We start from the raw sequence: 21,399 nt of genomic DNA on the forward strand, positions 1-21,399 counted from the left end.
CACCGCTTTGATAGAACACTCTGAAAATGTCAGTTTCCCCTGGAGATTCATCTAAAGGAAAGACAAAATCAGACGGAAAGGTTGAATGTTTCCCTAAACGTTGCTTTTTTGTCTCCACTCGGCAGCTTCCAGACATGGATTGTGTCCTACAGGCTGCCATGTGCAGTCTTGAAACTTATTCGTGTGGATGATCTTTCACTTTAAGTTTGCTTTTAGACCTATATTGAAATACTATAATTGTATGAAAGGTAAACATCAAATATAATCAAATCCAGGAAATTGTGTAAAATCTATGAATATGTGTTTCATGATTTACCTCCAGCAGCGCCTAGAGGTCTGTACAGCAGGCCCTGTCTATTTATTAAATTGTGAATCATGGTCTTGTTTCTGGTTAGTACATGACATCAAGACTGATGTTGTAAATCCATCAAGCGAGCCCTCAAGGTAACACTGGGCAAAGTTACATTCTCTACATGAAGGAAATCTTGCTGTAGTGGCTCGCATGCCTCGGCTGCGTTGTAATTTATGGCCCCATTTTGTGTTTGGGACACTTTATTATCCTAATGTGCTCTACTCTGTGTTATATCAGCAATAATAATTCTCTGCCCACCCCCAGTTCTAGTAATATTTATGAAGTAATTTTCATAAAGAAATGGGGTTTACAGAACATTCAAGAGATTTACTGAGCAGTCAAGGGCATCATACACTCAACATATTAGAACTAATTGCAGTTGAAGACATGATGCTGACTGCAGCATTGACTAAACACTATAGTATTTGTATGAATTCATGATTTGGCTTGTGCTTCTCAGAAAATGGGAGGACACAATGTGATAAAATACACAATAAAGTTGTCCATTCTTGCTAATAGACTCTTGATATCCCAACATGTGTACATTCTCGCTGCCCTTCCTCTTCACCTTTTTTTCTTCTGTATCTCTCCTAGCACCTAGTGTCTGGCTTGTCCTCTGAAATCTTATATTATGGTCATATTTTATGGACTCAGTTTAGGCTAACTGCGGATAATTTATTGTTTTGTACTTGCCGGTATAGCTGCAGTGGCACAAACTCTGTTTACCACATATCCAGCCATATTTCTGTAGTGACTTGCATTATGATAGCTTTGGTATAACCTTCATTACAGGCTAGGGGTGTTATGAGATACAGTACAGTATAATGTTATGGCTTAATTGATGCGTTGTTGTCACATTGTCAAGGATATGTGATATACTAGCAAACTCCTTCAGAAATGTCTATCCTTTTGAATCTGCTTGTTCATGTTTATGTAATTATTAAAAGAATAGTTCAGGGAAATATGATGATTCTATTTCTTGCCGAGAGTTATCAAAAGATTGATACCACTAGAAACAAGGAAAATAGCTTTTATCTGTCATAAGATAACATACGCCTACAAGCAATTATATAGCTCACTCAGTCTTTATGCTAAGCTAAGCTGACTGACTGCTGGCTGTGGGTTTATATTTTGAAATGGCATTGATCTTCTCAATTCACTCTCAGGAAGATAGTGAATAAGTTGTATTTTTTCCTTTTGATTTTTCCCTTATTTATATATAAAGTCAACAGACTTTAGCTGTGGACTGTTGGCGTGGTAAGAATACAGCATACATTCACATCTCACAGTTTAGTGTAGAGGTGTGAGGGATGCGAGGGCTCAGAGGTGACAGAGAGAGAGAGGGTAACGGGGCTATTAGGCCTGTAGCTGTGTGTGAATCCAACTGTGTGGGGGAAAAACGTGAAGCTACAGGAGCAGCAGGATGCAACAGTGATTCATAGAGTAATACAGCCCACGTGTGTGTGTGTGTGTGTGTGTGTGTGTGTGTGTGTGTGTGTGTGTGTGTGTGTGTGTGTGTGTGTGTGTGTAAAAAAAACAGGACAGACTGAAAGTGATATTGAGAGGAGTACAGGTAAGGTAGATGAGAAATTAGGTAGCAAAAGTATTTGGGGCAAGGACGGAGCAGAGCTTATTTCAAGGGGTCTCTCTTTAACTTTCCTCCCCTCTGACTCTCGCTCATGTCACCTTGTCAGTCATTTCCTGTTTCCATAACGATGGTTGCAACTGCTAATGAGATTGGTTTCGTATTAATTTGTCAGGAGATTTAGGATTAAGATTCATCAGCATGGCTGACACGTATGAACGCATCACCACAGTGACATGATGAACCGCTTTTTTAATTATTGCATCAACCCTCCAAATCGAGACTCCCGGCCCTGCATCACATGCGCATTTATGACCATGAATATCTCAAATAATGGACATACTATCCTTCAAATGTTGTCAGTGTCTGACATAGAAATATATTGTTGAAATTGAAATGTCTGTCTTCTCTTCTTCCAGAACTATAACTCAACATGCTCATACCCAGCAAGGTATCATAACGCAGCAGCTAAGCCTGTCTTAATATCGGGATTAATGTCTAGATAAGGATTTGTTCAGTATTAAGCTGCAGTGCATGGATGCTCATCTCTGCATGTCATCCCAACTGTGTGTGCACGTCTGCTGATAAGGAAACGCATACACAGATGTTTGCAGAATGATCCTCATGCGCAGTTTTGTGAATGACAAATGCAAAGTGTAGGGGGAGTGTAGATGTGAACGCATATGGAATTAAAATAACACCCCCTATTTAGAAAGGAAATGTTTGTGATGCAGTACAACTTTTGGATCCAAATTGTTGGGCTATTTTTCCATACTGACTGGTAGCAATCGACATGAGCCCAGCTATGACTCATCCTTGTGTGCTGTTAACTGCATGCACAAACACAAACGCACACAGGCAGTCTTTCCAAATAATCTGTTTTCTTCTCTGCTCTCTACCCACTTTCATCTGGAAATCCCTGTTTGTTTGCTCCCTTCCACTCTTCCGCCCCCTTTGTTTACCCTCACTATCATTCACTCCTTCTCCTACACTGACTATCTGTTTACTTTCTTTCATCTCATTTTCACCCTACCCCAGCTGCCTCTCATTGACTTCTATAGATTGTCCCCTGTCTTCGGTGTCTGTCTTCCTCCATTGTGGCTTGAGGCAAACCGTAATTGTCCTTTAAATCCTCTGTCATCGCACTGATACTTTAAGGACACAAGAGACCCTATCCGATCCAACACAATATGCTCAGATTGGCTTAGTTTAGCATAAAGATGGGAAGCAGGCAACTTTTTCAAAAGTGCAATACACCTGCCAGCCCCTCTAAAGCTCACTAATTAACACATTAAAATATGTGTTTCCACTTTGGATAAATCAAAGCTAGCTATTTTCCCTGATTTTCAGTCTTCCTGCTCCCACTTTATACTTAATAGTCAGTCATAAGAATGGTATGAATCCTATCGAACTGAAGTCAGCCAATAGGCTAATAATATTTCACAAAATGTGGATATACTCCTTTAGCCATGTATTTTTGGTTGGATATCACACTTTCTCTGCTGAATATGATCCTACAGTAAGGGGTTAATTAACTTCGCTTCACAACGACTTTGCCACCAGCATATGAAAGGAAGGAAGACAGAAAATGTTTTTTGGGTACAGAGCCAAGATGTTTGTCCCTCCCAAAAAACATTATGCTATGCTGAGCTACGGTAATTGTTTCATGGCTCCATACATACTTAATGGAAAGACATAAGAGTGGTCCTATAGCGCTCAGGGAAAAAAAAGTGGAAAGACTAATCATATTTCCCAAAATGCTAATCTACTCCTTTTAAGATATCTATTTTTGTCCATGTGTAGTAGGTCTATGTAGGCTAATCTACAGCCAGGGGTAATTAGCTTGACTTAGCACTGGAACTAGGGTGGTTTCACTAATTACTTTTTTTTATTTTGATGAATTATGTTACTTTGGACAAAGCCATGTTAGCTGTTTACCCCTGCTAAGCTACGTTCATCAACTTCTGGCTATAGCTCAATGGGCAGACAAGACAGTGGTATTGATCTTATTATCAAACTCTTTGGAACAAAGCCAATAATTATAATAACCCTGAATACCAATCAATTCCTTCAACCATAAATTACTCGTACATCTTATTTTAAAGAGGCTTGGGTTGCAGGAAAGCTGGATCATTGGTTTCCCTTGTTTAGTAGTTGACTGCTTTTTAAATAGCTGAGAAGCGCTTACATTATCTGCAGTCCTTCAAGAAACGTGTCAATTTTTGAGGCCATTTCTGACAAGATAAATCAGAGTCTGAGCTATACACTGTATCTGAATTCATTTTTGAACTTTCCCTTGGCAAAGGCCCATAATTCTCGCGGACTGTGTCTATGCCAGCCAGGTTAATCCTCATTAACATCGACAAGACACTCGAGGGAACAATTTGTCATGTACATGTGTGGGGAGTGTGCGAGAACCACACTATTACTAACACTTTAAATCTACTGTAGTGTCTTGTGGTTTCTAATGAAGATTTATATATCACCGCAAATCGGGAACCACTCATAAGTTCACATATAGGTCACATGTCAGATCCAATTTGAAGTAGTGAGATAAAGTAGCAGCCATAGATCTGTTGATTGGCTGTTATGTTTGGTGAAAAAGAAAGTTGTAGAAGAAGCAGAAACAACTAGGTCAGTACTTGCTGTCATATTTTTTTAAAGAATCCTGTCTACATTTCTTACTCATCTTATTTATTCATTCTTATTTGATATATTGTACTTGTATACCCTTATGTCTCCTGTCAGAGGTAAAATTACTCTTGATGTAGCTTCACACTCTTTGTATGAAAAAAAATGGTGCTCAAACAGGGTGCCAGAATGTTCTGTGAATGTGGAACTGTAATTCAACTGGGGAATAATTAAGCTGCAGCACACAATGTTTTATAATGAAATTACAGGTTTTAATGAAGTTGCACTCATTGAAGGCGGCTGGGAGATAAATAGGCGTACGGTTGGTTCCTGTCTGTTTTCAAGCTGTGTTGTCTTCTAAAGCTCAGAGGCTGGATCATAATGAATGGAAAAGTCCCTTTAGAAGGTCATCCTCAGACACAGATGAATTGTTAGAGGCGAGGATCGATTCACACATTGCTGTTGTTGCCTGACATTTAACTTTGTTTGTTATGTTTGTTACGTTTTGACATAGCTACATTCTTCTGTAGCTTCTGAACTATAGACTTCTTATACAATTATGGTGTTTAAAGCAACGTTCGGTGATATGTGACCACCAGGGGGCAGAAGGATTGTATTTTCTTTTAAATAATTCCCACATACTTCCTACTGGAGGTGTAAATAATTACTGATTAAATCCGCAGCTCAAAATAGTCGCCAACAAATGCGCAAATTACTCCTGTAAAAGTATTAGAGGAAGTCAGTGATAGGTTTGGTCTTTTCCTGGGATTGGTTTACATTAAGAAAAATATCCAGTTTCTCACGTGGTTCTGCGCCACAATTGACATTTAGTCACAAGTCAATATCACATGTTAATTTGCTAATACAGGTTTAAATATTTTCTCATGAATTATTACTTTTTATTTCTTATGCCATCTCAGCATCTGTAAAACATTCTACAATGTGGGTTGTAGCTCCTTGGGGGTAATTATCTTCATAAACTTGCGCCAGTTCTTTACCTTTGACTTGTAGAAGGATTTTGAAAAGCTGTTTACGTTACAGTTCATAATCACTTCATGGCATTTCGCTCGTTTTCAATGCAGCCCCATTCCTTGGCAGTAGGAGACAGCTGATGGCAATCAGACGTGGAGATAAATGGCTGCCATCGAGGCTGTCTGTTCAGAGAGTTGGGGTTGTGAAGGTTGACACTCGCTGATGGTGAAGTAAACACACAGCGTGCCCTTGCACCAGACTGTAGTAGACTGCCAAGTCTCTGATCTGCTAGTGTTGGCTCTCAACTGAGTGTTCAAGAGATATGCCATATCAGTGCAAATGGAGTGTGAGAGGGAGAAATTACACAGACATCATGCTGGGAATGAGTGATAGTTGTGCTGCAACTGAAAATAATATTGTCAAAGTTTTAAATATTTTACTTTTCAGATACGGTGTCATCCCATTACTGAATTAACCAGGAAGTATTACTTCATGAAAGGTGTAGCTGACTTTTACTTTACAAAATAATAAGAAAGTCATTTTGAGGAAGGTAATTAAACCAATTAAAATATAAAGTTGCTTGTATTAAGCTGCTATTTATTACATTTCCACCTTTTTTTTATTTCATTCTCATCAAGTATAAGGACATTTACTAGTGTTTTGAAAACTTGCTGCACATTATTCGACTGGCTGACAGACACCATAGTATCAGCTGGGACACCTACAGTATGTTAAAAGAGCTTTCATTATGATATTTAAGGCCTTAAGCTACTGTAGGACCTATGAGTCAATGCCAAGTTAACAATGAAGGGGAATGAATGGAGTCAAGGCCGTGTGAGTCCTTGTCATTGCTGTCAAGGATTTGTTACTTCATTAGATTGAATTATTGAGATGACGGGCCAGGGACATCCTAGTTCCAGAGCTCAGTTCAAAACCCAAGTCAAAATATATTCAAAACCAAACTGCCCAAAAATATGTGTAAGAATATTAACACATGCATTACATATAAGTATATTTAGTTTGTTTTTGACACAATCATACATAACCATATCATGTTAATATGTATTGTCAGACACAGAGGAGTGAAGGAGAAGAGACGCATCCTTTCCTTGCTGCTATTCTCATAATATTTTGTTTTGATGATAACACTATTACAAATATATCTGAACAAGATGGACTTTAAATGTATAAAAAAAGTGTACTCAAAAATAAAAATAGAATTTCAGTTTGATTATAACCACTAGCTACTCTACCTACCCTGACTGCACATCATTGACTCTGAATAAAAGCATAGATGCCTGTCAGATTAAAGTCAAAGAAGCCTTTCTTCCATAGCTGGATGCAATATCAAAGTTATTCTATGTGGCTTATGTAGCTGCAGAGTGTGTTGGTATGTGTTGAGAGTGTCGGAACAATGTGACATGCATGCTTGGAAGCATGAGCACATGTGCGTCTCAACATATCAAGCATGCATGTTGTTCATGCACTCTGAGGGCTAAACAGTGAGCAAAACACTTGTACGTCTCCTTTCATGTCGCAGTAATCTCCCATAGTCCCGGCCAGTCAACCCATGCATCAGCTACACCTGTCCAGCTGTGATACATCTCTTTCCCTCTCTGTTTTTCCTCTCTCTCTCTTTCCCTCTAACTCGACTGCGACAAGAAACCAAAGGCGACCAAATCAAGGACATAGTGATGTGATGTTCTCTCTATGAAGCCTTTTCCCTTTTCAGTCACGTCCTCTGCTCTAAATCCCAGAAGCCTGACTTTGACTGTGCAATTGTTTGCTACAGTCGTTTTTGTGCACGTGAGCATATGTTTTGGTTTGGTTGAACGCGAGTGCCTCCGTGTATATTTATGTGTAACTGCAAGATTACACACAGGCTCCTTCCTGCATGCACATTTCCACCTAAGATTGAAAAAAAAATTAAAAAATCTTTTATCGGCAGGAGCGCCTCAGGAAATAATAACGGCTCTGGAAATGAACGTGTTTGGCTTGAAAGGACAAGACTGGACTCCCTGTGGTGTAAGCTGTCCAGATATCATAAATAGAGTATTATGTGTGTGGTGAGGCTGAGATAAATATATTTATGAGTGGTTCTTTTGGGTTGTTTGAGGACACTTGAACATCAGAGAGTTCACTGCAGCTCACGGCAGCCATTATAAGAAAGCTTTGTTACGACCTCAAAGCCATTTGACCAGAATGCAAAATGACTACGTGACGATAAATAACGCTTGTTTACAGTTCAGACTCTCATAGAATTTAGTGTTATATTCTGATTTAGTTGTATTCCAATTTAAATGCAATCTTCCAATGTTACTCAGATCATCAACTCCTGTCAATCTATTTTATGTTCCTTTTATGTATAGCTCTTAAAAAGCTGATATTTTGGAAATATGAGCTCCTCTGGGCTGTGTGTGTGCAGCATATGCTTTTTGGTGAATGTTTGAATGCACCACATGAACAGATCTAAAAACTGTTTCCCAGGTGGACTGAATACAGACATTTTCATATTGCTTTTTATGTTTGAGAGTATTGCAGGTGCGAATGGCCTGTAGCAAGTTCATATAACCTGACATGCACCATGAAGCACATGAGGGTCTATGTCGTGTTGACTCTATTGATTTACCACCCGCAGTGTATTATCATGAAGCCAATATGCATGTCTGTCAGCCATGGGAAGTGCATTAGGCTTGTTAGTTTGTTATACACACCTATCTGTTAGCAAACACCGCTACACGGACAATCCGTCATGATTATTTAGTTTGTTCTCCTCTATCTTTTACTTGCCAAACTTTTCTTTATTTTGCTCTTAAATCTTTCGCTTTGCAGTTCTTTCATTATGTCGTCTTTATAAATCTCTAATTTGCAAGTGCATCATTGATGGATTGAATTGAGGCACTCATTCAAACTGCACTTAGCACTGATAAAATGTGCTGCATCTCTGCTCTCTGTCATTAGCGGCCGTTGTGAGGCTCAAATCGAAAGTGCTGTGCAGTTACAAATATCGTCTCAGGCTGCAATCAATAGCTTTTCGTCTACAGTCAAGACCATATTCTGCCTTCTCTTCTACCGAATCACCTCCAACAAAAAAGCTGCTCTCCCTGGACCTGGAAATGAACCACTGTGTGTCACACAACCATCAGTCACACTGCAGCTGTGTGTGTCTTTTATTTTATTTTATTGTGTCTCCATATCTGTGTTTGTGAAGTCAAAATTCTAAATCGCAAATTGTAATGTGTCAAATCTTTCATGGATCCACATAGACTGTGCTTTGTCTCGCCAACACACACACACACACACACACACACACACACACACACACACACACACACACACACACACACACACACACACACACACACAGAAGTACACTAGGTGGGCTCTGTCCGTCGGTCAGGCTCCCTCAGAGTCTAATAGGGATCTGGAGTCCCGGTCGGTACAAGAGCCCCATTATGTCAGAACCACAGCCAAACCCCCATCCCCTGTAATTGAATTGGCATCTACCAAAAATAACTCCCTCCTCTCTTCTGCTTGGTTCAGCCCTAATTATTCCTCTCTGACTTTCTTATCCGTATTCATTCCTCTCAATTTTCCCTGCATGCAGCTCTCCTCTCTCATCACAGGGGAATTCAGTGAGCGATGCTCTTCTGTAGCTCTGCGTCTTTGTTGCCTCAGAAATAGCCACTCATTCCCTGGCGGCTATCCCTGGCCTCCTCTTAATATACAGCAGCACATCCTCTCGCACCCGGGATTCATGGCTAATATGCACTACACAGCATATTGCCACCATGCAATTGTCCCTACTGTAATGTTATAAATAAAGAGTCTGCTAACGTATTGCAAGCTGATTTTTGGAGGATTTTAATATGCATATTGTTTAATTTAAAATAAATACATTGAATTAATGAATTTAAGCTGTAAATGTTAAAAAGAAGCTGTTATATAAACTTGCTAAAAGTAAATTAAAGTTTTCTGTTTTAAATGTGTATGAAAAGTGGTTACAATTAAAAGAGCATATAAAAGGTTTTGAAATGGGAATCCGTTGAATCACAGGTATTATAACTGCTGCCTCACTTTTATATCACTCACATTCATGAAACATGCGGCATATTTGCAGCATATTGTCGACTGCCATTGTTTCCTTGTGGCAGCCTAACAACAGATTGACTCCCATCCACGATAACAGTTCATTCCCCTCGAATGGAGGCACTGTTGTCGGATGTGTGTTCAGTAGCCACCGCCATTCCCTTTCTTTTTCTGCCTCATGGCATCCCTCGGTGTGGTTGACACTTAAGCCGCATTCTTGGCACATTGGATTTGCTTTTCCTGTGTTAATAGAGATTATTCATCAGAGGAAAGAACAATCTGCACCAGTTCCTGTGGCTTGTGACGGCTACAGCTGCTAATCTGCGATGTAGCTGGAGAGCTGGGATGAAAGGAAGGAGAAGTGGTGTGATGGGAGCTTCAGTAGAGTGTTTGATGAAGTGAGTGACAGGGATTGAGTTACTGATTAACGGAGGTGAGAATGTGTAGGCGGATTCTGAGTTGCTAAAATATATATATATATACTTGAATGAATACTCTGAAATCCATCTTTATTTGCTTTTTTTTTAGAGGATTTTGACCTCAGCTTGCCTTTGTTAGCTGTGTGAGCTTATGCATTAGACATTTTTCAAGCCTCAATTTGGAGGTATGAAATTCATTTTAAACCTTCCTATGTTGCACATCTTCCCTCTTGACACAGAGGAAATCATGTGCTCTGGAAAAGTAAAGTCAGTTATGAGTAACTGGATTGTCAAAACAAAAATACGAGCATGCAAAAATGAATTCCCTCACTTCTAAATGATCTCTGCACCTTGCTGAGGTAGCAGTAAACCGTCTACGCAAATAATTTTCTCCCCGTCTTTATCTCTTCCTCATTTTCTCACATAGTTGCCATGCAGGCAGGCCGCTCTGATTGGAAACGTTATCAGCGGAGCACACATTTGACTTGGATTGTTTCCCAAAGTGAGGACTCATTATTGGCCCATTGGATAATCGTCACCAGCCAATGCTGGTTCGGAGAGAAGTCTCCCCATCACCCGGAAGCTTCATTTTAGCTCGGGGTTCATAGAAAGGAAAAAGGGGAGGGGGGGGGAATAAAGAGGCTGCATATGTATAGAGCTGTGGTTAACTAAGCCATAGCTGGAGTGTGTCAAGCACAACTATGAGGATGAAAGAAGGACAGGAAAGAGTTAATAGTGAGCGTGACATTATCTTAAACCAGCGGTAGTCTGATAATCTGCCCTGAAGCCGTGTGTAATTGATTCCTCTCCTGTATATAGCCTTTCATAATTGCTCTGACTTTGCTTTAAAGCTGTGGGTAAACTCACCATTAAAATGAATTCAGCTATGTCAATATTAAAACTCACAGTATATACATAATGCTTTAATATTGTCATTACTCTATGTTTGCACTTGCAGTAAGAGACAAATGTGAGTATGGGTGCCAACTTTTAAAATGATGATCAGATTGTACTAATGCAGTTGATTAGTGTTGTAAGTGAACATCTCAAGTTAATTCGTTGACTCCAGTGTTGTGAATGACGAGATGACTGCAGTGACAGAACATCATGTTAATTAAGGGAACTGAAGTGATTGGAACAATTTATGATCATCTTGTCAGTTTGTCAATTTGATATTGAGTCTCAGCTGGACCTGTAGATCAGAAGCACCCTCATCCATCTCAATGATTCCTGCGTCATAGTATTCACATGGACTGTGCCTTATACCCCTATACCGAGACGGCACCATCAGTCACGGAAAGGTCCCCATGTGTCATTTATATGTTTGCATGTGTTCATTCATTCATGCATGCATGCCTGCATATGTCTTTTTGTCCCATAGTGTTTACTAACATGCCTCTTAGCTCAACGGGCTGAACAGCCTGCAGGGCTGATGTGATGTATGTGAAGAGATGAAGCAGGTCTTTATGTGCGCTCTGTGATGCTGAAAGAATGAGTCCCTGTGGACAACTCAACCAGGAGGTTCGGAAGGGTGTTTCCATTCTGAATTTCTGTGGGAACTCCACCCTGAGGTACTGCACTTATGTCACAGTTCTCCTATTGCAAGGATATAAAAGAAAGTCTCTATATCTTCCGCCGCAAACTAAAAACACATCTTTTTCGACTATACCTTGAATAAGGAAAGTAGCACCGTAGTAGCACTTTAGTAGCCCTTACACTGCACTTACTGATAGCACTTTGTAGTTTAACTTTATTGAAGAAATTGTACTTTCTTGATTCTCGTTGTTCTGAGTTTGTACTCATGGTTGATTGCACTTATTGTAAATTGCTTTGGATAAAAGCGTCAACTAAATTAAATGTAATGTAATATATGCACACATATTGTTTAGGACACCAGACATACGAAGCAGAAGAGCTAAGAATATATTGTATATCATTATCCTGTATAGGACTAGCATTTACAGTTGGCTGCTTAATGAAATGTAATGTCACAAGAAGGAGGATTTCCTGTCATGAAGTGTGTGTGTGTGTGTGTGTGTGTGTGTGTGTGTGTGTGTGTGTGTGTGTGTGCGTGTGCGTGTGTGTGTACTATCTTAGTTAATTTCAAGTGATAGAGAAATGGAGAGCAACAGCAGCAGCATCACCGCCTCCCTGTTATGCTCACCTTGAGGTTCTCATACACTACCTTTTTGATGATAGGCTGGATAAAAGAAAGAGATGACATGCATGTTAAGTCTCCACTGTGTCTGACAGTAAAGAGAAAGGGAGTAGGGAGGCACAGAGAGAAAAGTCTGTTTTTCCTCTTTACTCATGCAGTGGATGAATAAACCACACCAGGGCCACCAGAAAAATTAACATGATTAATAATGTATGCTGTATAAATTAGCCACATTCTTTTACAAAATACAAAGAAGCTTGAGCTCAATATCAAAAACTAGTTTTTTTCATCTCAAAGTCAAATATCTAAAGTTTGAAGAGAGTTCAAAGAGGGAGTGTTCTTAGCTACGCTAGTGTCTGTTTGTCTGTGACATTGTGAGCATGTTGACACGCTGATCGTAGTGCAGTGGTTTGCATATGCTGGCTGTCAATTCTTCCAATGCCTTAGTGCTATATTGTATAATATCCTACTTTGATGTTTAATCCTGACTTTCATCATTGCACCCTGTACGGTATCTCTTGGTTTATTAGCTGACCCTGTGCAGATGTACTATTATTCATTTTCTCTTTAATGTGTAATGCCATTCTGGGCCAATTTCCTTATCATTACTTCTCTTGTACTTGGTGGGAATTCCATTTGCAGTTTCAGGACATTTGTAACTTTCTTTCCCTTTTAGTCATAGGAAAAAAAATATATAATTAAAAAGAGCACAGGCACGCTGTAATTAATTTACCGATTGCTGAAGGTCAATTCTGTCTCTACTTTTTGCTGCCTTTGAGGTTTCATGAAGTCAATTTTGTCTTTGTAAGACAATACTTTGTGTTTTTTTACTATAGATATATTTTGGATACATTACACATTTGTCCTTTAATATTTAAGTTGTCATGACAAAAGAGACGCTGATCCAGATACTGTCGCAACAATAAATATGTGCAATAAAGTCTTGAACCTTGCTGTGTTTAGAGGAACCTGCAAGAGTTAATGTCAGAGTCCTCCAAATGTCAACCAGGAGAGTATGGAGGAAGATGACAGACTTTGTATCAGGATTATATCTCTCCATCATTTCAAGTCACTCAGCCCTTGATTTTACTGGCCGCACTGGTTGGAGAAAATTACCTTGTTGGCTGAGTCTCAGCTCGAAACTCTCCACAGTTGATATACTTGGATGGATTTTTTGGCCAGAACTGCTGTTTGTCAAATCTTTCATGGATGAGAGTGCTGATGTACAGTTGCCGTTAAATAAGTTGTAGTGTGCTGTTTGATAAGGACTTCAGCACACATCACCCTGCAGGAGAACGGGGTACTTCTGAGGTTACCTCATCTTCTCACTTGTAAATTGATCAATGGAATATTCATATATGACTTTTGTATATTTTAAAGTGACAAAGATATACAATTATAATCCTGCAGATGAGAGGAATATTCCCTCTTCACCTTAAAGTAATGTGTTTTCTTCTCAGCTCACCAGCCTTCCAACACCTGCACCTTAATCAACAGCTTGTCGACAATCCCAATAGCCGAACGCTGCAAACTCTCTACCTTGAAATGTATTACCCACATGCCACTGCATTGCAGAGGAGAAAGACAGTTGAGTGTTTCTACAGTGGTTCTCTCTCCTCTCTTTTGGAGTTGCCATTCAAGTTGGATGAACTTCAATTGAGCCAAAATTTGCACTTAATTATCATTGCTTTTTTCACCCTGGAGCAGATAGGAATTCTTCCAGCTCTAATGCACACAAGGTGGACAAAGAGAAATGCATGCATGCACACGTAATACACACTTACAGGCCATTTCACAAAACACTGTATAATGTGTCACTTTTGGACAAATAACAGTGGGAAAGGATCGCTACGTACAGATTTAACACAGTACACACATGGGATGCCATCCCTCTTGTTCGCAAAATGACAAATGCATGCCCCCCCCCCCCCCCCCCCCCTTCTCCATCCCCAAGTAGCAGAGAGAGTGCAGGGGCAGAGGGGTTGTATATGTTAGTCTAGTCTGCCGGACTCATTGATCCTTTATCTGACTAAGGCTTGTGCTCTGAAATATCAGTAGCCGCCACCGGGTGCAGCTGCATCGTGTTCAGGCTATGACGCGGCCGCCGGAGCTGATTGTGGCCAGTGTAGACGTTGCAGACGCACTGCAGCGTGTTTCAGAAGTGGCCCAGAAGTGACTCACACTGTGCTGTTTATTGATATATCCATGGCGCTGTCCCTTGTGCTGAAGTAGCAGAGAAATTGCAGCTTTTCACACACACACACACACACACACACACACACACACACACACACACACACACACACACACACACACACACAGGAAGGCAACATCTTCACACTTCAAATTGCCCACTTTCAACTAAAAGCACCTGAAGCGTCTGGAAAGCCCTCAATCAATTCACAATTACCGAGTGAATCTGGCTACTGTACACTTGGAAATGCACATGGACTCAGATCAATAAAAACTCACATGGACACACTTAGACTCAACACACACACACACACACACACACACACACACACACACACACACACACACACACACACACACACACACACACATACACATCTCAGACAGGTGTGCTCCAACTTCCCTCTGCTCCAGGGCTGTATGTATGATTTACTGGTGTAATGGGGAACATTCTGGTGTTGTGGGTTTCCACTGCAGCAGGGAGATCAAAGCCCTGATCAAAGACTCGCTGCTATATTTTATGCTTATTTTCTCCAGGATCCTCCCCTCGGCTACTAACGCTGGGTTAACAATGCTCCAACATGGCTTTTCTTCAGTATGCCATCTCTTTTTCTTCCTTTTTGATTGTAGTGTATGGCTCCACATTCAGGAGGAAATACTATATATAGAAAAAAAGACATTCTCTGCAATCTGGGTATTGTATATTTACTTTTAGTGTTAGGTCCTTTTGTGTGCATTAATACATGCTGAAAATACATGTGCAGTCAGTGGAAAAAAAAACTTTAACAGCCTGCATGGTTTTAAACGGCGCTTGATATATTCCATTTCAGATTTTAATAGTCCTTAGCTTTGTGCTTACTGATTACTTTCATTACATATGTATGAATGGAGGTGGTATGCAGTATTATGCCTTAATAACTGAATTTTTTATTTGAGTGATGCTAAATATACAAATATATTTTCTTACAAATGTTGTTAATTGCATCCCCAGAAAATGTTTTCACCAAAGTCTAATTTGGCTACTGTTTTGTGTTGCGACAGCTTTTTATACGATGAATGTTCTTATGCCATCACTCTTGCAGAGACAGTACCAGTACTTCAGAAAATGGACATTCTGTCGTGTTTTATAATAAATCATCAACCATATAGATGTTGTTTTAGAGGTATTAATGTGTCAATTTAGTTTGACCAGTTGCAGATGTTACATTATGTGTATGAATCCTCACCGTCATAAGCAATCATCCGATTGAATTGGTCTTTATACATATTCATTGTATTACTTTTATCATAAAATTACATAGTCTAAGCACAATAGTGTAACTTTGTACATAAGCTGATTCGTCACATTTTTTTTCAGTTGAGTCGGTCAGCAGTGCTGTAACTCTTAAGCACCGCACGGAGCCGGAGAACAGCTACAGAGAGGGTAATGCATCATTTAAAAATTTTTTTTTTAAAAAGCAATTGTTTTTTGTTTTCTGGCCCGGCTGCCGCTGGACCTCAAAATGCCATTATCTTGATTACAAATCTAGCCATAACATAATTCAACTTCACTTGGAAAACTTAAGCCTGTCTGTTTGTCAGCTGTAAGGAAGAGAGAGACTCTGGAAAATAACTATATCGCTAGTAGAAAGTGAGTAGGGAACGCAGGGTTGACTTGATGGAAAAGGGAGATGAGAGAGCCAAGTTAATAGAGCTCCAGCATAATTAATATTTACAGTATAGTGATATATAGGCATACCACTCCACTGCCTGGATTTTAAATCACAGAATGAATTGGTATTCTGCTGTGTTCCCCTCTTTAACTCGCTCTATACTGTACTTAAAAATTAGCAAACGTTCAGCATCCAAAGATCTTTGTTGTTGTTCATTTTGCCAGACCTGCCGGTTTTTATGTTTCAAGCTTTCTTCTGGAGTTAATCTTGCAATCTGTTCTTGAGCATTTACCAGATGCAGAGAACCACACATTTGCTCTGATCTGTGGTAAGTCACAACTTTAAATTGTCCTCGTTATCCAAACAACGGGCATTAATTGACATTGGAATTCTTGATGACAGTTTGATTGAAATAAAAGTTTGTATTTAAATCTCCAGATCTGTATTCCATCCATAAAGATAAAATATAATTCTCCCATAATCAGGACATCATAATTATATATATATGAGAGCACTATACAATAAGGCTGCCATCCCTATAAAATCGCCCACATCTGAATTAAAATCATGAAGCCAACCAACCTCTCAATTTGGCTCATCAGCGATAAACTAATCCTGCAAAGAAAGCAACAAGTACTAGCCAATCAGAGGCAGAGTATTAAAGGTCTCACTGCATGACAGTGAGGGGGAAAATGAAATCAATCAAACTTCCGAAATAACAGACAGCGCAACTGCATTGGCTGTGAAGAGGTAATTTGGCATGCAGATGAGACGGCATATTTCCCAAAAACTCCCTTGCACACTTATTGCTAACAATGGCCTAAGATCACCTCCCATAGTTATTAATTTGAAGACAGGAGTAACTCCTATAAATGTAAACATCTTCATATACATACAGTATGAAACTATCAAACAAAGCCCATATACATGTATGTCTAGTTCTGTCATTGTGAACCTTGTGCTTAACAATAACTTAGATGATTAGATGAAACTAAAAAGTCAATATATTTCCTGATTCTGGAGCTTTTGATCACATCTCATGGTCTTTATCAACACATGCCCAGTTTTTTTGAAAGGTTAAAATTTACATTTTCTTGGAGAGCTTTAAGGACTTCAAGGACTCCATGAAGTAAACTCTGGGATTTAAAGTTCATAATTGACCAACAGCAATTGACCAAACATGTATTCGGCTTTCACAAGATCCATTTAGTTCCTTATCTTAGAATTTCGTAGCATTTTTACAGCCTCAATTCAAGTATACATACCAGAGATTTAAACAACATAAATCCATGTTAACTCCAGCTAATTGAATATTAATAACTAGGAGCTTAAATATAAATGCTTGTTAACATTCCACATTTAACTTAAAAGGGCAAGTTGCCGATAAAGAGTGACTACTGTGATTTCTTATGAGCTAATTGTACCTCACGAGCACCTGGATGATCCACGTGTATCTCCAGTCATGGCAGCTAAATGATCACAGGCTTTCATGTCTCATTAACAGAGATGTGCGTTAATGTGTCGGGACGCCAGGCTTGACAAACCCCTCTTGTCCTTGGCTATATGTGTATATTTGCCCACTCATTTAATTAAATGGCCGGAGCTAGCCGCCATAACTGGGCTGTTCATTAAACCTGGATCACATACACAGCGAGGCAAAATGGAACTTGATGCTAATCAGAACTGAAGGAAATGATTTCCAGACGATGGCTTCTTGGAGTTATTGAGATGTGAATTTATGCTGCTTCTATTAGGCTTGCACAATTTTGGGTATGTAATATATATATTACGGATCTTTTGTGAACCAGAAGCTGCAGCTCAGACGAGGAGAGTTTAGTTTGTCTTGATATTGCTTGGCGGTTTGTTATAGATTGTTTTAATTTGATTGGGAGCCACCATTTCCCAGCAGCTGTGACCTTGCATGTGCAGAATACAAAACCTCCTTTTGATCATCTTAATACATAATTGTGAGTATCTACAGGATGCATACGCCCACCACTACCCTTCTGGACGCACACCCCTCCGCCCATTCTCACATGACATTGTATATGAAATGGTTTGTTCATCTTGTTAATATGCTGCGTCTAATGATGCATGTGAAAAGCAATCAGTGAGGCAGCAGAGGATCTGCTTGTGGAGCAGCGTTAATAACTTAGGGAAGCAGGATATTGCAATGCCCCCACTGGCTCGACAGACACACGTACAGTGCACACAGGAAAATCACAATATCACAACTAGGAGTTGCCATAATGGAATTATTTTCCAGGTCTGACTTAGTTATTTAGTTGGGCCTCGGATGCTTCCAGACATTTTGTATTCTATGCGAGTTTTGGCTCCATCGCTGTGTCCAGACATATATGGAGTTTTCTCCGTAAATAAGGATATGTTTTGTCTATGTTTTGCACATATATCTGTTAGCATATACTGTACAGGGCATCTGCTCTGTAAGTGTGTGAATGTCTGGATCAGTGAGAGCAGTGTATGCTGTAACCTTGCTGTGTGTAGTGTATAGAAGAGCAGCTTGAATAATTTACTCACTGCCCATTCGAGCTGAACGCACTTTCACACCTTCCCAGCAGCAACAGCTCCATCTCTGCATCTCAGCCTCCACTTGCACCTAATGACAACTAATGGGTGATGGTGTATCGCAGATTAAAGTGTTAGCTAATCTCTCCTCCTCGTTGTGTATTATTTTAAATATAATTGACACAAGTGCAATATGTGCTATTGATGAAAGGTATATGATATAAATGCAAACCATTATTGTATTTACTGCAGCCACTGCCTATGGTGCATTGCTTAGTCAGCACAAATCCTACAGAGGAAAAAACCCATGTACATAATTTATGTGAAGATTTGAGTACAAGTCTCGGATAGCAAAGCTGCTTTGCTTGTTAACACGCCGATTAACAACCTATCTTATCCTGTCTTTCATTTTATTTTCATCAGTCTTTGAATATAAAAATCTTTCTTGAGAACTTCTGTTCTGTTATAAGCAAAACATGTGGGATGGGGAGGAATGATGCACAATTTGTTGTGTGCAGCTGTTTGAATGTCAGTGTCCAGCTGTGGTTGTGGGTTTGATGTGATTTTTAAATGAGCTGCGGTCCAGTATTTCTGCCTATAATCCTAATAGTTCATTAGTGTGAACAATTCTCTGAGGAGTTAAGATTAGTGAGACTGTGCTGCTCTTTGGTGCTCCTTCATTACCGTAGTTTTAAACTGTAACATTTGGAATGAAGCCCAAACAGCTCTCCAGTATGACTGTGGAGGCTTTTCATCAACGCCGTTTTTCTCTCCAACTATATTTGTGTGTGTTGAACATGAGATACCATCAAGGGACCTTCAACTTAGCACTATTTATGCCAATTTATTCTCATCTTCCTCATCGTGCCCATGCCCTAATTAACAAAGCTGCCGTATTCTTTTTTTTTTTTATTTGAGGATTTTGAAGACGTGCGTGTTGTGCTTCCCTCAGTTGTGTTGACTGATGTGGGCAAACAAGGCATGACAGGTCTTCCCAAATTGAAATGTCAGCCATCACGTTAATTCCACAGAATCAGTGTAAGAGAAAGAGGGAGCGGAGAAGTGTTTTCACCAAAACCATGACCCCCTCTGCCCTCCCCACTTCTTGTTTTTAATATCCACCCTTTTAATTTTTAATTAACCACAGTATCTCTAATTATTCCGCATCGCAATCCTCTGCCGTTTTCACGTTCTACCACTCGACGAGACGCTCACCACCCTCTCTCTCCCCCTCCCCCTCCCGTCCTCTCTCTCTCTCTCTCTCTCTCTCTCTCTCTCTCTCTCCCCCCCCCTCTCCCTCTCTCGGTTTCAGTGAGATGAAGCAAGAGCTGGCGGAGGAAGGCAGCAGATGCTCCATCCTCTCCAAGCAGCACCGCTTCAACGAGCACTGCTGCATCCGCTGCTGTGCGCCCTTCACCTTCCTGCTCAACCCCAAGCGCCTGTGCTTGGACTGCCAGTACAACGTCTGCAAGACCTGCTGCACCTACAACAAGAGGGACAAAGCCTGGCTCTGCTCTGCATGCCAGAAGGGCAGGTGAGTGTTTTCACACACATTCGACACGCACACACCAGCGGCGGCAGAGGATGGACGAGATTAGAGGAATGACAGAGGAATGAATGGAGACGAGAGATACGAGAGAAGCTGTGAATTGGTAAAGTGGAGGACGCTGAAGTAGGAGGGAATTGGATGGAGAAGAATACATATGTGGCATTTAAGGGGAAAAAAGAAGGGATTGATAGAGGAAGAGTTTTGAGGGAATAAGGAATATGGGCACTGAAGAAGACTGATGAGAGGGGGGAAAGTGAAAGAATGAATGTGAGGGAACGCAGGACTTTGATGGAGTCAGCGCTGCAGGAATGGGTGGTTTGAGGATTTAGTTTGATTTGGGTTTTGGACATTGAACTCTCCTATTTATTTCTAATGGAAAAGAATGTTTTCAGCATTGTTTGCTGCCTTTTTAACATCCCTGGTAGTTGGGAGGGGGAGTGTAATGAAAAGGTCGGTAGAAGAGGGGAGGACATTGAGGGGGACGTGTGCGAGTCTAAGTAGTGTGTGTGTTGGGATGAAGGGACGATATGTACACACTGCTGCAAAAAGATGGGCACGGACAGATGTTGACACGGCAGGGCAGTAAAATGAATAATCATGCGGGTATCGGTCTTTTTCAAAGACTTTTGCGACACAAGTCCAATTCCTTGTTTCCTGCTTGTTTTCAATCCCCACGCCCCTGCTTACAGACTAGATATTAAGGAATGCACATCTCTGATTTATTGAACAAGATAAAACCACAGGAGCAAAAGAGGCACTCCAGACAGTTATATTTGAATGTGTGTGACAGAACTTTGTTTTATGTATGTCAGTTACGGCGGTTTACGCATGAATGTCAGTCCAAAGCCTTGGGAGTTGTTTTAGTGCCCCGACTCACTCTGTCTGAGCAGCAAGGGTGGGGTGTTGGAAATACTACAACGCTGGAGTCTGAGTCAGTGATGCATTCATAGCTAAATGAATTGTGAGCTTTGGATACCCGTGACTATGCTTGGTATATATGACTGCAGTGTGTCTTCTGCCAGGGGTCTATATTCATATGCTCCATTGCTTTTAGTCTGTTTTTCCTACCTGAGCTGCGTTTGGTGCGAATGTGTTCCTAAAAAATACAGTAAAATACTTCACAAAATACTCCTTGCATGGGATTTAGTAGCTTTTCTTGTGATACAATGCGTATGTGTAAGTGCAATATCAAAAACGACAGCAGAAAGACATAGACAGAAGGACACAGAATGCTGTTTGTGTATGTTAAAGCGGAGGTGGACCGGATTGCAAA

General features: G+C 40.2%; 1 protein-coding gene across 1 annotated transcript in view; it reads left to right on the forward strand.

Moving 5' to 3' along the window:
- myripb (myosin VIIA and Rab interacting protein b) overlaps nucleotides 1-21,399 on the forward strand; it is a gene marked incomplete at its 5' end in the record, with an annotated part of 85,383 nt that overhangs the window by 18,048 nt on the left and 45,936 nt on the right. Inside the window, one exon of the mRNA XM_079234070.1 lies at nucleotides 19,890-20,111. Coding sequence (XP_079090196.1) covers nucleotides 19,890-20,111 — 222 coding nt within the window. The remainder of the gene's footprint in view (nucleotides 1-19,889; nucleotides 20,112-21,399) is intronic.

Source organism: Taurulus bubalis (assembly GCF_910589615.1).
Source record: "Taurulus bubalis genome assembly, chromosome: 18".
NCBI classification, from domain to species: Eukaryota; Metazoa; Chordata; class Actinopteri; order Perciformes; family Cottidae; genus Taurulus; species Taurulus bubalis.